At 38.1% G+C, this 19,421-nt stretch overlaps 1 protein-coding gene across 1 annotated transcript in view; it reads left to right on the top strand.

Annotated features, from left to right (window-relative positions):
• The window catches only part of SLC30A7 (solute carrier family 30 member 7), a 93,268-nt gene that overhangs the window by 33,334 nt on the left and 40,513 nt on the right, over nucleotides 1-19,421 (top strand). Inside the window, exon 8 of the mRNA XM_043460511.1 lies at nucleotides 2,568-2,703. Coding sequence (XP_043316446.1) covers nucleotides 2,568-2,703 — 136 coding nt within the window. The remainder of the gene's footprint in view (nucleotides 1-2,567; nucleotides 2,704-19,421) is intronic.

Here is a 19,421-nt window from a genome sequence, read left to right as displayed (position 1 = left end):
TAAAAATGTAATGCATCCAAATTCAAAAAATGTGTAACACCAAGAGTGAATCCAAATATGAACTATGAACTTTGGGTCATAATGATATGTCATTTTTAACAAATGCACTATTCTGGTGGGGGATGTTGATAATGAGAGGGACTGTGCCTGAGTTGGAACAGTGGATATAAGTGAAATCTCTGTTATCTGCCACTTATTTTGCTGTGAACCTAAAACTGCTCTTAAAAGTAATGTCATATTTTCAAAAAATGTGATGCAAAGAGAGATCTTTTGCATATACGTAAGCATCAAATGGTTAAACGTAAACAGGAGCTTACAGGTTATGTAAAATGATACATTACAAAATTTTACAAGCTAGAGAAGATCTGTCTTGTCCACGAACAATGGCAGTTTCTTTTTTGGGATGTGAACTGATCTTTGGCTCTGGATTTCTATATAGGTTTCATTGTCAAAGTTCCTAATTTCCAGCTGCCCATCTTCCTGCCTTTATTAATTTTTAAAAATATTTATTTATTTATTTTTGGCTGCATCGGGTCTTAGTTGTGGCATGCAGGGTCTTTTCTTGAGGCACTCGGGCTCTCTAGTTGAGGTGTGTGGGCTTAGTTGCCCTGAGGCATGTGGGAACTTAGTTCCAGACCGGGGATCAAGCCCACATCCTCTGCATTGAAAGGCAGTTTCTTAACCACTGGACCACCAGGGAGGTCCTCTTTGTTAACTTTTGACCACAATTGGACTTTCTCACTGGCTTGTGATCCTATTTCTACTGTGCTTATTTTTATTTTCTCCACTATTTTTTTGATATAGCTCTTGCTTTTTATCTTTTCCCTGGGACTATATTCCTTCATCCTGAAGAGTTCATTTTAGGGGGCTTAAATGTGCCTTCTAGTCACCAGTTTTCCTTTTGTGAAATATAAAGAATTGTTTTAGGGCAGCATTTGTTGAAATAACTTATAATCATGCATATGTAATACTATACATTTAGTCTTGATAATGAGTTAAGTTTTAGTTATGGAAATCATCACAAACTGAGAAAAGGGAGGTCAGATTTGCCTTCCTAATTAATTATCTTTTATATAAGCTGTTGTAAAAATGAACTAATATTTTCTGAGTGTCCATTAATGGTGGCTGAAGCAGCCCATAGGATAACTGCCAGATTCAAACACTTTTCCACATAGATACTCACGGGTGAAAACCAAGTTTACTGAATTTTTCAGTTATTTGCTGCATTTTCAGTATGACTTCTGGCTTTTGTATGAGTTAAACATATTAGTTTAGATTTCTTTCTTTAGTAACTTTCTTCTTGAAAACGTTACTGGAAAGTAAGAAGGACATATTTAGTTAAGGACATTTGCTAGTAAAACTGATTTTTAGGTTAGCAAATAAGATGTAGCCAGGGACTTGCCAATTAAAGGAAAATCAAGAGCAAAGGATTCTTTTCTTTCTCCTTTCAGTGGTTAGAGCTGTTTTCAATTCGGATCCTACCAGAACATTGATTAAAGAATATATAAAGATTTAAAGTCTTTATCATATCACTTCAGAGTTTTGCAGGTTAGGGACCCTCATCCACTTCCATGTGTATTCCTTAAGTTTTATTTTTAAAACTTAAAGTGATCCCAAGACTTGTTAATCTATTTAATTGTTCACTAGTTAAAATTTTCTTAAATAATATATACTAAACTGAATATTTTGACTTTTTAAATTGTTTTCCTGTCAAATATCAGTTATTAAATGTTCATACATATAGGTTCGTGGGCAGTTAAGAGTATTAGTATCTTACCATTGTAATATTTTTGGAGAAGGGAATGGCAACCCACTCCAGTATTCTTGCCTGGAGAATCCCACAGACAGCCTGGCGGGCTACAGTCTACAGGGTCGCAAAGTGCTGGACATGACTGAGCAATCATCACTTTCACTTTCAGTGTAATAGTTAATTGTTAAAAGTTAAAAATATATTTATATCTTCTTTAAAATATTCAGACTGTTACTTTCTTTCATATCAGGTTTGAGTTTAGTATGTAACTTTAGTTAACAATACCTTCAGGATAATTAGTTTACCAGCTTATTAGTAGAGTTGTGGTCCATAGGAAAATCTTAGTCTCAAAAGGTAATAATTTTAATTACCAGCAGAGGGCTCTGTGTGTACATATGTTTGTAGTTATAAACAGTGTTTTCTTTGATACTTTCAGCCTAATGCAATTTTCTCCTAACAAATTATTAAGTTAACTTCTGGACTCAACCATAAATGAATGTGCACAAAATTTTTTTTTTAATCAAGTATTTCTTCACTTCTTCATTTATATTATAGCAAAATATTAAGGATCATGAAGAGCAAGTATAACTTACAAGTCAAATATTTTAACTCCTCCTGTTTTTTAAAAAGAAAGATTATTTTAATTCCCAGAGGTACTGTTACTTCTTTACTAAACAGTGAATCAGCATTCATACTGATTTACAAATTGGTATTTAGTTTTTTAATATATAAAACCAAGAATATAGTTTTAAGAAAAATTTACATTTTTAGTTGAACAGAAAATGTGATTTTGATTCTCATTATGCTTTATTTCTAGGTGTATTTTTACACATTCTAGCAGATACACTTGGGAGTATTGGTGTAATTGCCTCTGCCATCATGATGCAGAATTTTGGTCTGATGATAGCAGATCCTATTTGTTCAATCCTGATAGCCATGCTCATAGTTATAAGGTAAGTGTTGGTATGTTACTTTCAGATATTAAAATGAGAGGTGATAAATATCTTACTTGAATTACAGATCTAAATTATTATTATGTTGGGGGTTTTTTGGTCTTCAACAGATTTCTACATAGATTGTTTCTCTTTTCATCTTACTTTTTTTTGTGTTACCTCAAGTTTGATATTTCTTTTTTGTATTTAGTGATTGATCTTCTGTAAATCAAATCAGTAGTAATTTTCTTTAATCCAGCACTGTATTTGTAGAGTAGAACATTAGAAATATAAAATGTATTAATGTTAGAATATTATTCCTTTGACATCTGCATTTTGTACTATCAAGTGTAAAAGAATACTAAAATCTCTTCTAGAACTAGCTTTAATTTATAAATTCACATTATTGTTGTAGAAGTCTTGTAAAAATGCTTACTGAAGTATATTTATGTCCTCTCTCTATCGAGATTATAAATTCTTGAGGAAGGATCTGTCTTTTAGCTCTTTGGCTCTCTATTGCCTGTCATGGTACCAATGTTTATGTAAAAGTGTGATTGTGTATAAATTCTCAATAAGTCTTGTCTGAATTAGAGGATAGTTACTGTCTTTTAAATTTATGTCAATTTATTATTTTAATTTTTATCAGAAAAATGAAACAGTTGTGCCTTTATTTCCCAGTCTTATTTGTATAGATATGTCTTGATTGGACTGATTTTGTCTAGTTTATCCATATGATTTTACTGTTAGTAAAGCTGTCCTTGTAATGATAACAAAGACCTGTTAGCGGGTAGACTATGATGGTTTTTATAGCTTGTAGTTGAATAGAATAGACTTAAAAATTACAATGAAATTATAATCTTATAACTTAGTCATAAATGTAGATTTTTAAGTTTTTTCATAAAAGATAGGATATACATTTTAAACATGCAGCTTATTTTTAAATTTTATTTAAATTATTTGTACTAGGAAGCATCTCTGCTGTGTAAAAATCTTGTATAAAGTTTGAATCTCTTTTCTTCATCTTTGGCAATTTTACTATACTTTCTTGAAAGTTCTTCAGCTTAGATATCACATATTCTATGAAACTTAGCTTCTGATAGATTTGGTTTCTCACATCTATTCCTCTTTATTTACATGTTCAGTGTTCATTTTATTTTGTGTTATAATTCTTGGTTGCTTCTAATACTTCTTAGAGTTGGATCTTAATCTCAACTTTTCTTTGTCTCCAATTTTATATCCTAATTCTATCATATGTTGCTTGGAAGAGGTTGGCCTATCTGTCTCCTTCTAATTTATTTTCTACACTGTGTCCAAAGTGATCTTTCTTTAATAAAGATTAAGGTACATGGAAAAATTATCTTGCTTTGACTCTTTCCTTGGCTTTCTTGCCCTCAGGATAAAGTCTGATTCCTTAGTAGGCCTTCAAGTTGGGATTCATTTATCTCTTTAGTCTTTCTCTCACTCTGCCTCAATTTATATCTGTTCTCCAGCCACAGTAAGTAACTGTCAGTTTCCTGGAAACATGTTACGAGCTCTCTGGATTCTGGGGCTTTCTCATCTTTCCTCTCTGCAAAATAAACTGACCTTATATTGAGTGCCCTTCTCACTTTCCATTCACCCTCACAAATGCATAGATCTTTCAGGTTAAATGGCACTTCCTTGAAGAAGCCTTTCTTGATTCCCTGCATCCCAGGAGGGGTTAGGTAAAGCTGTAGCACCACATGCTACTCCTCTTGCAGCATTTACTTAGAGCCTGTCTTATCTTCTCCTTTAAGCTCCATGAGGGCAAACTGTGTTTTCATGGTTGTAAAGTCAGCACCTAACTGTGCCAGGTAAAACTTGATACATTTTTTTATTTGAATCAAAATAAATTTGTGTTGTTCTCAGTCTCAGAGAATGACTTTCTCTAATCCTAAATGGGTAATTCTTACTTAGTTCTAATCCCATTCAGTTGTTCCACCAGAAATATGAACAAATAAATAAATAAACACACACAAGACAAGAAAACCTTTTTTTGTTGTTGTTGAAATATAATACGTTTTAAGCTATACAAATTATTTTCAGCAAATATTTATTAAGTAAGTACCTCTTACCAGGGTAGTGAAAGGACAAGATACTGTTTTGATCTTACATTATAGCAGAAGAGAGAGACACAAATTAATCAATAAACCAATATCAAGTAGTTATTGTGCAGAGAGTTAATATGGGGTTGTAGAGACTGAGATACCACTTTTTTTTCTTTTTGTAAATTAATTTATTTTTTGGAGGCTAATTACTTTATAGTATTGTAGTGTTTTTTGCCATGCACTGACATGAATCAGTCATGGGTGTACATGTGTCCCCCATCCTGAACCCGCATTCCACCTCCCTCCCCATCCCAGCCCTCAGGGTTGTCCCAGTGCACCAGCCCTGAATGCCCTGTCTCATGCATTGAACCTAGATTGGCGATCTATTTCACATATGGTAATATACGTGTTTCAATGCTATCTCTCAAATCATCCCACCCTCGCCTTCTCCCACAGAGTCCAAAAGTCTGTTCTTTACATCTGGGTCTCTTTTGCTATCTCGCATAAAGGGGTCATCGTTACCATCTTTCTAAATTCCATATATATGTGTTAATATACTGTATTGGTGTTTTTCTTTCTGACTTACTTCACTCTGTATAATGGGCTCCAGTTTCATCCATCTCATTAGAACTGATTCAAAAGCATTCTTTTTAATAGCTGAGTAATATTCCATTGTGTATATGTACCACAGCTTTCTTATCCATTCATCTGCTGATGGACATCTAGGTTGTTTCCATGTCCTAGCTGTTGTAAACAGTGAACATTGGGGTACACGTATCTCTTTCAATTCTGGTTTCCTTGGGGTGTACGACCCAGGATTGCTGGGTCATATGGCAGTTCTATTTCCAGCTTTTTAAGGAATCTCCACACTGTTCTCCATAGTGGCTGTTCTAGTTTGCATTTCTACCAACAGTGTAAGAGGGTTCCCTTAAGTTTAATTAGGTCCCATTTGTTTATTTTTGCTTTTATTTCCATTACTCTGGGAGGTGGGTCATAGAGGATCCTGCTGTGATTTATGTCAGAGAGTGTTTTGCCTATGGTTTCATCTAGGAGTTTTATAGTTTCTGGTCTTACATTTAGATCTTTAATCCATTTTGAGTTTATTTTTGTGTACGGTGTTAGAAAGTATTCTAGTTTCATTCTTTTACAAGTGGTTGACCAGTTTTGCGGGCACCACTTGTTGAAGAGATTGTTTTTTCTCCATTGTATATTCTTGCCTCCTTTGTCAAAGATAAGGTGTCCATAGGTGCGTGGCTTTATCTCTGGGCTTTTTGTTTTGTTCCATTGATCTATATTTCTGTCTTTGTGCCAGTATCTTATTGTCTTGATGACTGTAGCTTTGTACTTATAGTCTGAAGTCAGGCAGTTTGATTCTTCCAGTTCCATTCTTCTTTTCAAGATTGCTTTGGCTATTTGAGGCTTTTTGTATTTCCATACAAATTGTGAAATTATTTGTTCTAGTTCTCTGAAAAATACTGTTGGTAGCTTGATAGGGATTGCATTGAATCTATAGATTGCTTTGGTTAGTATACTCATTTTCAGTATATTGTTTCTTCTGATCCGTGAACATGGTATATTTCTCCATCTATTTGTGTCATCTTTGATTTCTTTTATCAGTGTTTTATAGTTTTCTATATATAGGTCTTTTGTTTCTTTAGGTAGATTTATTCCTAAGTATTTTATTTTTTTCGTTGCAATGGTGAATGGAATTGTTTCCTTAATTTCTCTTTTTGTTTTCTCATTGTTAGTGTATAGGAATGCAAGGGATTTCTGTGTGTTAATTTTAAATCCTGAAACTTTACTGTATTCATTCATAGCTCTAGTAATTTTCTAGTGGTGTCTTTAGGGTTTTCTATGTAGAGGATCATGTCATCTGCAAACAGTGAGAGTTTTACTTCTTCTTTTCCAATCTGGATTCCTTTCATTCCTTTTTCTTCTCTGATTGCTGTGGCTAAAACTTTGAAAACTGTGTTGAATAGTAGTGGTGAGAGTGGGCATCCTTGTCTTGTTCCTGACTTAGGGGAAATGCTTTCACTTTTTCACCATTGAGGATGTTTCCTGTGGTTTTATCATATATGGCTTTTATTATGTTGAGGTATGTACCTTCTATGCCTGCTTTCTGGAGGGTTTTTATCATAAATGGATGTTGAATTTTGTCAAAGGCTTTCTCTGCATCTATTGAGATAACCATATGATTTTTATCTTTAAATTTGTTAATGTAATGTATCACATTGATTGATTTGTGAGTATTGAAGAATTCTTGCATCCCTGGGATAAAGCCCACTTGGTTATGATGTATGATCTTTTTAATATGTTGTTGGAGTCTGCTAGAATTTTGTTGAGGATTTTTTTCATCTATGTTCATCAGTGATATTAGCCTGTAGTTTTCTTTTTTTGTGGCATCTTTATCTGGTTTTGGTATTAGGGTGATGGTGGCCTCACAGAATGAGTTTGGAAGTTTACTTTCCTCTGCAGTTTTCTGGAAGAGTTTGAGTAGGATAGGTGTTAGCTCTTCTCTAAATTTTGGGTAGAATTCACCTGTGAAGCCATCTGGTCCTGGGCTTTTGTTTGTTGGAGGATTTTTGATTACAGTTCGATTTCTGTGCTTGTGATGGATCTGTTAAGATTTTCTATTCTTCCTGGTTCAGTTTTGGAAGGTTATACTTTTCTAAGAATTCGTCCATTTCTTCCAAGTTGTCCATTTTTTGGGCATATAGTTGCTGATAGTAGTCTCTTATGATCCTTTGTATTTCTGTGTTGTTTGTTGTGAGTTCTCCATTTTCATTTCTAATTTTGTTGATTTGAGACCCCCCCCCCCTTTTTTTTTTGATGAGTCTGGCTAATGTTTTTTTTTTTTTTACTTTATTTATTTTCTCAAAAACCAGCTTTTAGTTTTGTTGATTTTTTGCTATAGTCTCCTTTGTTTCTTTTTCATTTATTTCTGCCCTAATTTTTATGATTTCTTTCCTTCTACTAACCCCAAGGTTCTTCATTTCTTCTTTTTCTAGTTGCTTTAGGTTTAAAGTTAGGTTATATGACTTTTCTCTTGCTTCTTGAGGTAAGCTTGTATTGCTATGAACCTTCTGTTTAGCACTGCTTTTACTGAATCCCACAGGTTTTGTGTTGTTGTGTTTTCATTTTCATTTGTTTCTATACATATTTTGATTTCTTTTTTGATTTCTTCTGTGATTTGTTGGTTATTCAGAAGTGTGTTGTTTAGCCTCCATAAGTTTGTATTTCTAATAGTTCTTTTCCTGTAGTTGACATCTAATCTTAGCACATTGTGATCAGAAAAGATGCTTGAAATGATTTCAGTTTTTTCTAATTTATCAAGGCTGGATTTATGGCCCAGGATGTGATCTGTCCTGGAGAATGTTCGTTGTACACTTGAGAAAAAGGTGAAATTCATTGTTTTGGGGTGAAATGTCCTGTAGATATCAATTAGGTCTGACTGGTCCATTGTATCATTTAAAGTTTGTGTTTCCTTGCTAATTTTCTGTTTGGTTGATCTATCCATAAGTGCGAGTGGGGTATTAAAGTCTCCTACTATTGTTGTGTTACTGTTAATTTCCCCTTTCATGCTTGTTAGCATTTGCCTTCCATATTGTGGTGCTCCTATGTTGGTTCATATATATTTATAATTGTTATGTCTTCTTGGATTGATCCTTTGATCATTATGTAGTGTCCTTCTTTCTCTCTTTTCACGGCCTTTATTTCAAAGTCTATTTTATCTGATATGAGTATTGCTACTCCTGCTTTCTTTTGGTCTCCATTTGCGTGGAGTATCTTTTTTAAGCCCTTCACTTTCAGTCTGTGTGTGTCCCTTGTTTTGAGGTGGGTCTTGTGTAGACAGCATATATAGGGGTCTTGTTTTTGTATCCATTCAGCCAGTCTTTTTCCTTTGGTTGGGGCATTCAACCGATTTACATTTAAGGTAATTATTGATAAGTATGATCCCTTTGCCATTTACTTTGTTGTTTTGGGTTTGAGTTTATAAACCTTTTCTGTGTTTCCTGTCTAGAGCTTATCCTTTAGCATTTGTTGTAGAGCTGGTTTGGTGGTGCTGAGTTCTCTGAGCTTTTGCTTGTCTGTAAAGTTTTTGATTTCTCCTTCATATTTCTTTTAGGTTTTTCTCTTTAATCACTTTTAGTATGTCCTGCCATTCCCTTCTGGCCTGAAGAGTTGCTATTGATAGATCAGCTGTTATCCTTATGGGAATCCTCTTATGTGTCATTTTTTGCTTTTCCCTTGCTGCTTTTAATATTTGCTCTTTGTGTTTGATCTTTATTAATTTGATTAATATGTGTCTTGGGCTGTTTTGCCTTGGGTTTATCCTGTTTGGGACTCTCTGGGTTTCTTGGACTTGGGTGGCTATTTCCTTTCTCATTTTAAGGGAAGTTTTCAACTATTATATCCTCAAGTATTTTCTGTGGCCTTTCTTTTTGTCTTCTTCTGGAACTCCTATGATTCGGGTGTTGGGGCATTTACCATTGTCCCAGAGGTCTCTGAGGTTGTCCTCATTTCTTTTAATTCTTTTTTCTTTTTTCCTCTCTGCTTCATTTATTTCCACCATTCTACCATCCACTTCACTTATCCTATCTTTTGCCTCAGTTATTCTACTGTTGGTTCCCTCCAGGGTGCCTTTGATCTCAGTTATTGCATTATTCATTATTGATTGACTCTTTTTTATTTCTTCTAGGTCCTTGTTGAACATTTCTTGCATCTTCTCAATTCTTGTATCTAGTCTATTTATCTGTAACTCCATTTTGTTTTCAAGATTTTGGATCATCTTTATGATCATTATACTGAATTCTTTTTCAGGTAGACTCCCTATCTCCTCCTCTTTTGTTTGGTTTGGTGGGCATTTATCATGTTCCTTCACCTGCTGAATATTTCTCTGCCTTTCCATCTTGTTTATATTGCTGTTTGGCGCAGCCTTTCTGTATGCTGGGAGTTTGTGCTTCCTCTTTATTGTGGAGGTTGCCTCCTGAGGGTGGGGTTGGACTAGTGGCTTGTCAAGGTTTCCTGGTTAGGGAAGCTTGTGTCGGTGTTCTGGTTGGTGGAGCTGGATCTCTTCTCTCTGAAGTGCAATGAAGTGTCCAGTAGTGAGTTTTGAGGTGGCTGTGGGCTTGGTGTGACTTTGGGCAGCCTATATTTTAAGGCTCAGGGCTATGTTCCTGCGTTTCTGGAGAATTAGTGTGGTTTGTCTTAGTCTGGAACTTCTTGGCTCTTGGGTGGAGCTTGGTTTCAGTGCAGGTATGAAGGCTTTTGGGTGAGCTCTTGTTGATTAATGTTCCCTGGGGTCAGGAGTTTTCTGGTGTTCTCAAGTTTTGGATTTAAGCCTCCTGCCTCTGACTTTCAGTCTTATTCTTACAGTAGCCTCAAGACTTCTCCATCCATACAGCACAGATGATAGAACATCTAAAGATTCTCCACAGTGAGGGATACCCAGAGAGGTTTGCAGAGTTACATGGAGAAGAGAAGAGGGAGGAGGGAGATAGAGGTGATCAGGAGGAGAAGCTGCTGCTGCTGCTAAGTCACTTCAGTCGTTTCCGACTCTGTGCGACCCCATAGATGGCAGCCCACCAGGCTCCACCGTCCCTGGGATTCTCCAGGCAAGAACACTGGAGTGGGTTGTGATTACCTTCTCCAAGGAGGAGAAGAGGGGGAGTCAAAAGGGGAGAGAACAATCTAGCCAGTAATCAGTTCCCTAAATGTTCTCCACAGCTTGGAATACCCAGAGAGATTCACAGAGTTAAGCGGAGAAGAGAATCAGGAGGAAGGAGATAGAGGTGACCTGGGGGAGAAAAGGGAGAGTCAAAAGAGGAGAGAGCAATCAAGCCAGTAATCACACCCCTAAGCAAAAATGAGTACTGAAGATTAGATTCTTAAAGGTGCAAAATTGGTAACAAATACCAAAAAGCAAAGAGTAAAAATCTAGAATAGAGGTTACACTCTGAAAAATACAATATTAAAAATAGAAAACAAAATCAATCATAAAAATTATAAAAAAATGTATGTATGAAATTTACTTTAAAAATAGGGCCTTTTTTTTTGCAAGGTAATAGTAGGTTCTAAAAATGAAACTTAAAGGAGTAATAAAGAACTTAAAAATTTAAAAATTTTGAAAACTAAAAAAGATAATAGTAAAAAGATATCTAGGAATTTCTCTGGAGCTGTTGAGGTCAGTGTGGGGTCCATTCAGTTTCAGATAGTTCCTTGTTCCAGCTTATACTTCTCAAGGTCTATAGGCCCCCTCCAATGCTTAGTCAGTACTAACTACAGGCTTTTAATCTGTTGCACCTGTCACTTCCAGAGTAGTTCCCTCTTCTTTGTTTATTTTCGCTTTCTCTGGTTGCAAGTCTCTTCAGTGTCTAATTTCCGCCCTGTCACAATGGGGCAAACGTGGTCACTTATTTAGGCTCACTTGTTCAGTTGTGCTGTGGGGATGGAGGAACTCTACAAACAAACATCACTGGCGTGTGTGGGGAGCGCGCGGTGTCTGGGTCACACTGGGTTTGCCCCCGCCCATGGTGTGTGTGCTTTCCTGGTCTACACTGCTCAGGCTCCAGGTTGCTCTGCAGGGGAACTCTCCAAAACTGGCCCTGGGTTTCATGCACTTCCTGGATCTAAGCTGCTCAGGTTCAGGTTCTCGGGTACTCCATAAAGGCACGGACTCGGTTGGGCTTGCATTTTGTACCCTTCCCAGGTCCGAGCAGCTCAGGCAACCAGGTGCTTGGTGAGCACACTGTCCTAGGTGGGCTATGCTTCTTAATCACCTCCCCGGTCCTGGCTGCTAGGTTTCCCAGGTGTGCCTCAAGAGTGCCATCTCAGGTGTGCCGTGTGTTTCCTCTGGGGGGCTGATCTCTGGCTGCCCCCGCTCCGGGCAAAGGTCAACCCTCCAGGATCCCAGGAAGACTTGGTTAGCAACTGGGAGTCTGCTCACAGTTTGGTGGAGGATGCCATCTCTGGGGCCGAGATTGCCCCTCATCGTCTGGCTCTGGCTGTTGCCCACCTGGCTCTCTGTCTCCAGCAGGAGGCTGGACTGGTCTGCAGCCGGCTAGCTCTTCTTTGGTATTCGCTCAATCCCTTGTCTGTGAGCAGGTCAGGTTTTGCCTTAGGTTAGAGCTTTTTGTGGGAAAGTTCTCTCTCTCTTTATTTTCTCTCTCTCTGGCTATCCCACATTTGGGTTGCTATCTCAGGTTAGCTCCCTCAGATTGTCCTCAGGGCATTCAGGCCTAGTCCTTACTAAGCATGCAACCCGTACCTCCCTGTTTAGCCCAACTCTCTGGTGGCAAACGCTTTTCTGGGCTACTTCTCCACTGGGAGTTGAGGTTGGGCACGTATTCTGTGTTTTTTTCTTCCCCCTCCCTGTTTTGATGCCCTCTGAGATTCCAAAACTCCCCACAGACCTGCCGGTGAGAGGGTTTCCTGATGTTTGGAAACCTCCTCCTTCACGACTTGCTCCCTGGGACGGATCTCCGTCCCTAACTCTTTTGTCTCTCCTTTTGTCTTTTATGTTTTGTCCTACCTCCTTCTGAAGAGAATAGGCTGCCTTTCTGGGTGCCTGGTGTCCTCCTCCATCATTCAGAAGTTGTTTTGTGGAAGTTGCTCAGCAGTCAAATGATCTTTTGATGAATTTGTGGGGGAGAAAGTGGTCTCCTCGTCCTGTTTCTCCGCCATCTTAGGACTGCCCCTTCGAGATACCACTTTAGATTGAGTCATAAGGGAAGACTTCTGAAGAGGAAGGGTTTTGAGTCAGAATGTCTAAGAGGGCACTCTAGCCTAAGGAACAGCTACTGTAAAAGCCCTGTAGTGAAAAGAATGTTAGCACTGAAAGGAGGTTGGTATGGCAGAAGTATAGGGAATAAGGGGAGAGTGCTTTGAAATAAAGCTGGGGGAACAGGCCTGGGAAATCAGCCAGGGTTAGGAGTTTGTATTTTTATTTCAGGTGGAGGAGGAAACCATAAGGGGTGGCATTATTTGATTTGTATCATTAAAAACGATTTTGGGAAAAAAAAGATTTTGGCTGCTGTGAAGATAATAGGATTAAAGGGGGAAAGGAGGGCACATAGGCAGATTGGCTAGAAAGCTGTTATAGTGGAACAAATAAGAGGCCTGGGTTCCTTGGTCTAAGGTACTAATAATTGAGGAGGTGGAAAGACTAGCTAAAGTTAGAAAATGCTTTGGGCCTAGAGCTGATTAGATTTTCTCATAGCTACAAATGTTTAGGTGAAGGTTTGAGTGAAAGAGGGGAGATTAAGGATGCTTCCCAGAGTTTTTACGTGAGCAGCTGAGTGAATGCAGGTGCCGCTACTGAAAGAGGGAAAACTAGGGGAAGAGTTTATCTGTTTCAAAGGCATTGCTGAGGGAAGTTCTGTTTTGGTTGTTGCTAGATTTGAGATCTCTCATTAGATATTTATATGGAGATCTCAGGTAGGTGGTGCAAGCAAAAGTACAGAATTCTTGGGGGCACTCAGCTGAATATAAAGGATTGGAAATACTGGGTTGGCCAAAAAGTTCATTTGCGGTTTTTTCCCCGAATGAACTTTTTGGCCAAACCAGTAGTTCACATATAAAGTCATGGAGTGGCCTTTATGTGGCATGAATACCACAATTCCTACCACTTCCATTTTCCTGGAAAGCCACCGTCTTTTCTGCTGAACCCAGTTTAGCTTCAGGGAGTACTGCTTTAGGCAGCCACAACCAATCAACTACAGTTGGCTTTCAAGATGAACCTATAAAACCTATGTGTCCTTGTGTAAGTCCTACTGACCTGTTTATAAAACTTTTTGTCAGTAGTTTACAAAAATACATATTTATATAATTTGATTCTTTTTCATTTTGTTATTCTTTTACTTGTTCTTTTCTTCTGTTAGCAAAAGTAATACATGTTGGTTGGTAAAAATTCAAATGTTACTGAAATGTACAACTTGTCTATTGAAATACCCTCTTAATCCCACCACTTGGAGATAAAGCAGACAACTTTACCCTATCTTTAAATCATTTGACTAATGTTTTAGTGCCAGCTGTGTGCTCGTTGATGAACAATGTAGCAGATACCTTACCCTGGTGAAGCTTATGTTCTAAGGAGGGTAGAGTCAGTAAAGCAGATGAACACGCAGGCAGATAATGTAACGTCACATGATGATAAATTCTGTGAAGTAGGTGAAGGGGCTATGTTTTAGAAGGACTTGGAAAGTCTTCTGCATGAGGTGACATTTGAGCAGAGACCTTAATACTGCAGGAGAGGAACTTGGGACTGGTCAGACGAACATTCCAGATAGAGGGAACCTGAAGTAAACACACTAAGATGGGAGCATGCCTGGCATGTGAGGAACGGTGACAGGGGAGGGCGGTGAGGAGGGTAGAGAGTGGCAGGTTCAGGTCAGTTCAGTTCAGTCCTCAGTTGTGTCCGACTCTTTGTGACCCTGTGGACTGCAGCATGCCAGGCTTCCTTGTCCATCCCCAACTCCTGGAGCTTGCTCAAATTCATGTCCATTGAGTCAGTGATGCCATCCTACCACCTCATCCTCTGTCGTCCCCTTCTCCTCCTGCCTTCAGTGTTTCCCAGTATCAGGGTGGTAAGTAGGTATATCTAGAGTTGGGGGAAGGGAGTGAGGTAGAAGATAGAAATTTGGGTGTCCTCCGTTTATGTATGGTATTTAAAGCCATGAGATTGGATGGGTTTGCCCAGAGAATGAGTACAGATAGAGAGAGGAAGCCTGAGGACTGAGCCCTAGGGGAGATGGGGAACAGGAGGCAACTCCAGCAGAGGAGAGTAAAGTGGAGTGGCCAGTGAGGCAGGAAGAAAGTCATGAGCATGCCTTGCTATAGGAGCCATGTAAAGAAAGTTTTTAAACAAGAAGGAATGATTAACCCTGTTAAATGTTGTGGGGCTGATAATTGGTAACTTAGATAAGATGCCCAGAAGAGTGATGAAAATGAAAGCCTGATCAGAGTAGCTTTAAGGGAGCTTGGCAGAGAAGAAACAGAGATAACTGTAGTCAACTGCTTTTCAAAGTTCTTTACTGTAAAGGGGAGCAGTGTGACTGCTGGCAACACTGAAGTCTCACTGTGAGATCACTAAATCTCACTGTGAGATTTGTGGTCATGAATTTAAAGTGAAAACAACCAGCAGTTGTATGTTGGGTTTTTTTTTTTTTTTTCCCCCTACTCTTGTTTAGCTACTTGGTGAAAAGTATAGAGTAGGCAGAGAATTGGATTTAAAAGGTTTTGGGTTTCGTTGGATGAGTACTGACAGAGTGAGAAAGGAGCGAGGCAGGGTGGGAAACTTAAGATTTAAAGGTAATACTAGATTCTTAAGGTAAAAGTGATAGGAGTGGACTGGATTGGAGTTCTGAGAAGTGTTAGGGAGGATGGATTAGGGGAAGAAATCCAGAAGTAGGAAGGTTTGTGAGATGCTTGAAACTAAGATCTTAAGATCTAGGGTCTGATCTTAGGGGTGGATTCAGCAAAAGATCATCATATTAAGCCAAATGTTGGAATGCATTGTTCACATGGATGTTTAATAGAATAACGAAAAGGATAGAGGTGGAAAGAGAATAATCCCGTTGCTAAACTCTTTAGTGTCTGAAGAGGAGCTATAAAGAATTGTATATCTATTAATTAGGATGGGTAGAGGGTGGGGGTTCCCTGGTGGCTCAGATGGTAAAGTATTTGCCTGAAGTACAGGAGACCTGGGTTCGATTCCTGGGTTGGGAATATCCCCTGGAGAAGGGAATGGCTACCCACTCTAGAATTCTTGCCTGGAGAATTCCATGGACAGAGGAGCCTGGAAGGCTACAGTCTGTAGGGTTGCAAAGAGTTGGACACAGCTGAGCAGACAAACTAAGAGAGAAAGAGAAAGGGTGGAATAAGCTGATGGTGTGAGCTGTGATGGGGGTGTGTAAGAGGAACAGTTGTAGTGATAAGTGAGGAGGACATTTACCTCCCCACAAGCCTTGGTAGTGCAGGGAGTGTGGAAGAGAAAATGCTGTGGGGAAAATTGTCCTCAGGCGATAGCCATTTTTCAGGTAGAGCAGCAACATGCTGTGGCTATTCAGAGGAGAGACTGACGATTTAGTGGAAATCCCATGTTTAAAAGTAGTTTTTTTTTTAATTTTGAAAGTACTTATGTTGATAACTTGGTAAAAATATAAAAAAGAATAAGGAAAATAATTATCTATAGTTCCATTAGCCAAGAGAACCATAAAAAAGCTACATAAATCTGTAGCTTGATGTTTGATTCACTTAACTAAAAGGGGCACCTGTGCATTATGGGAAAAAATATATAAACAGGATGCAGAAAAAAAGCTTTGTTACTGGTGTGGTATTTCTGAAGCCTTGCTGGAGTTTTTGTTTTTTTATTTTTTTTCTCAAAATCAGTTTTCTGCAGCTAACAAAAGTTATTACCTCGTGGTGCTCTGTGACTTTCACTGTAATCATTTGTAAATACAAAGAAAAGCTTTTTTAATAAAATTGTCTTTTTGTTAGATGCAAAAGTATTTCATATAATATGTTTATTTATTATCATATAGAAGAAAAAATCGCCCAACTTCTAGAAGCAAACTGAGGTATAGTCCTTAGAAATGACAAGTAATGGCATAAATTGAGGTCTGCAATGGAAAGATTATGCAATAATGAATTAAATTTATAAATTCCAAATTCTGACTGATTATCTAGATGATTAGCATTGTACATGAATACAGGATTTGGATCAGATACTAATTTTGATAAACCTTGTTGATCTTGTGGTTAAATAGGTAATTATTTGTAGCCTATATTAAATTTAATAAGCATTTTTTTAAAACAAGTAAGTATCTACCATATCCTCAAATAGTTTAATATATTTGAGAAATTACGGATTTTTTTTCAAGAATGGTTTTGGGTGTTGCCTAACAAGTTCCTTTGCGGTTTGTCTTTCAAGTGGTTATAGTTTGTGAACCATACTTTTGGAGGCTAAGATAAAGGTAAACAGTTCCCCAAGATTCTCACTTGGGGTTAGTGCCATTTGTACAATTGAACATATGGGGATATTACCGCATAGTACTTGTATTTTTAACTACATGTAAAACCAGTAGAGCCTTTATGAATGCTGGCTGATCTAACAACTTTTCTCATGCAGCATTCTTGCAGAGAATTCCCTAATGCCCTGAAGCATCCATTTGTCTGTAATTATTATTAATAACTTCTCACCTACACATCTAGGAAAGTACTGGATATGAAGTATGTTGTCATTTAGTTGCTAAGTCATGTTGGACTCTTGGTGATCCCATGGACTGTAGCCCACCAGGCTCCTCTGTCTATGGGATTACTCAGGCAAGAATACTGGAGTGGGTTGCCATTTCCTTCTCCAGGGGATCTTCCTGACCCAGGGCTCAAACCCAAGTCTCCTGCATTGCAGGCAGATGCTGTACCACTGAGTCACCAGGGAAGCCCTGTACTACACTCGATGGAATTGAAAATAGTCACTCAAATCATTTTGTGTGTTCAGTGGTTCAGAGGAGAAATCCTAATTAAGAAAGGCTGGTAGACAGTCTTAGAAATACTAGAAGGAATAGAGCAAGTATGATAATGTGTTAATGATCATAAACCAATAACATTAGACAAGAGAAAGTATTTGAGAGTGCAGAACTAGGAAGAAGAGATTATTCTTTTATGTAAAATATATTTAAACCTCCTAAGAATCAGTGGAAACACTGGCAGTTTAGTAAAGTTACAGATGCAAAATTAATGTACAAAGTTAGTACCCTTGGTGTGTGCTCAGTCATATCTAACTTTTTGTGGCCGCATAGACTGTAGCCCACCAGGCTCCTCTGTCCATAGGATTTTCCAGGCAAGAATACTGGAGTGGGTTGCCATTTCCTATTCCAGAGGGTCTTTCCAACCCAGGGATATATATATAAGCAAAATCCAGTTGAATGATACAATTAAAGAGAAGACACCTTTTCAATAGCAATAATAAAGACAATCTAGAGATAAAATGTGTAAAACTTGTAGAAGAAAAATTTTAAACGCTTCTGAAAAACACCAAGGTAGGCCTTCAGAATCTTTTTTTGTTCAGTTATGATGTTTTTGAAGAGTTAACATTATAAACATGTCAATTCTTATGTTATTTATAAATCTTAACCTATTCTAATAGAAATACCAACAGATTAAACACAGAGTTCCAAAAAATAACCAGAAGAGACAAGAAGGCCTTCAATGAACGGTGCTTAATAATAGAAGAAAACAACAAAAGGAGAAAGACTAGAGATCTCTTCAGGAAAATTGGAAACATCAAGGGAACATTCCACCCAAAGATGGGCAAAATAAAGGATAAAAATGGTAGAGACCTAGCTGACAAGATCAAGAAAAGATGGAAAGAATACACGGAAGAGAAAAAAAAAAAAAAAGAATACACGGAAGAACTGTATAAAAAAGGTGTTAGTGAACCAGATTGCTATGATGGTGTGGTTAGTCTTCCTAAGTCAGACATTCTGGAGTGCGAAGTAGGTGGGCTGTAAGAAACACTGCTGTTAATAAAGCTAGTGGATGCAATAAAATTCCAGCAGAACTATTCAAATCCCTAAAGGATGATGCTATCAAGGTTTTGCATTCATTATGTCAGCAAATCTGGAAGACCCAGCAGTGGCCACAGGACTGGAAAAGGTCAATCTTCATCCCAATTTCCAAGGAGAGTAGTACCAAAGAATGTGCTAACCATCAGGCAGTAGCATTCATCTCTCATGCTAGTAAGGTCATGCTTAAAATCTTGCATGCTAGGCTTCAGCATTATGTGACCAAGAACTGCTGGGTTTAGAAAAGGCAGAGGAACCAGAGGTCAAATTGCCAACATTTGCTAGATTATAGAGAAAGCAAGAGAATTTCAGAAAACCATCTATCTCTGTTTCATCAATTCTGCTAAAGCGTTTGACTGAGTGGATCATGACAAACTGTGGAAAGCTCTTAGAAAGATTGAAATACCAGACCATCTTACCTGTCTCCTAAGAAACCTGTATGCGGGTCAAGAAGAGCAGTTTCCTGTATGGAACAAGTGATTGTTTCAAAATCAAGAAAGGAGTATGACAGGGCTGTCTGCTGTCACCATTTGTTTAACCTATATGCTGAGCACATCATGAGAAATAACAGGCTGGATGAGTTATAAGCTGAAATCACAATAGGCAGGAGAATCATCAATAACCTCAGATATGCAGATGATGCCACTCTAATGGCAGAAAGCTAAGAGGAACTAAAGAGCCTCTTGATGAGGGTGAAGGAGGAGAGTGAAAGAGCTGGCTTAATACTAAATACTAAAAAAAACTAAGATCATGGCATCTGGCCCCATTATTGCTTGGCAAATAGAAAGGGAAAAGGTGGAAGTAGTGATATTTCCTCTTCTTGGGCTCCCAAATCACTGCAGATGCTGACTGCACCCATGAAAACAGAAGACGATTGCTTCTTGGCAGGAAAGCGGTGACAAACCTAGACAGTGTATTAAAAAGCAGAGACATTACCCTGCCGACAAAGGTCCGTATAGTCAAGGCTATGGTCATCCCACTGGTTGCGAGAGCTGGACTGTGAAGAAGACAGAATGCCAAAAAATCAATGCCCTCAAACCGTGGTGCTGAAGAAGACTCCTGAAAGTCTCTCGGATAGCAAGGAAATCAAACCAGTCAATCTTAAGGAAGA

This window comes from Cervus canadensis, chromosome 2, assembly GCF_019320065.1.
Source record: "Cervus canadensis isolate Bull #8, Minnesota chromosome 2, ASM1932006v1, whole genome shotgun sequence".
NCBI lineage: Eukaryota > Metazoa > Chordata > Mammalia > Artiodactyla > Cervidae > Cervus > Cervus canadensis.
Note: the sequence above shows the minus strand (reverse complement) of the source record. Positions and strands in the feature narration are given on the sequence as shown.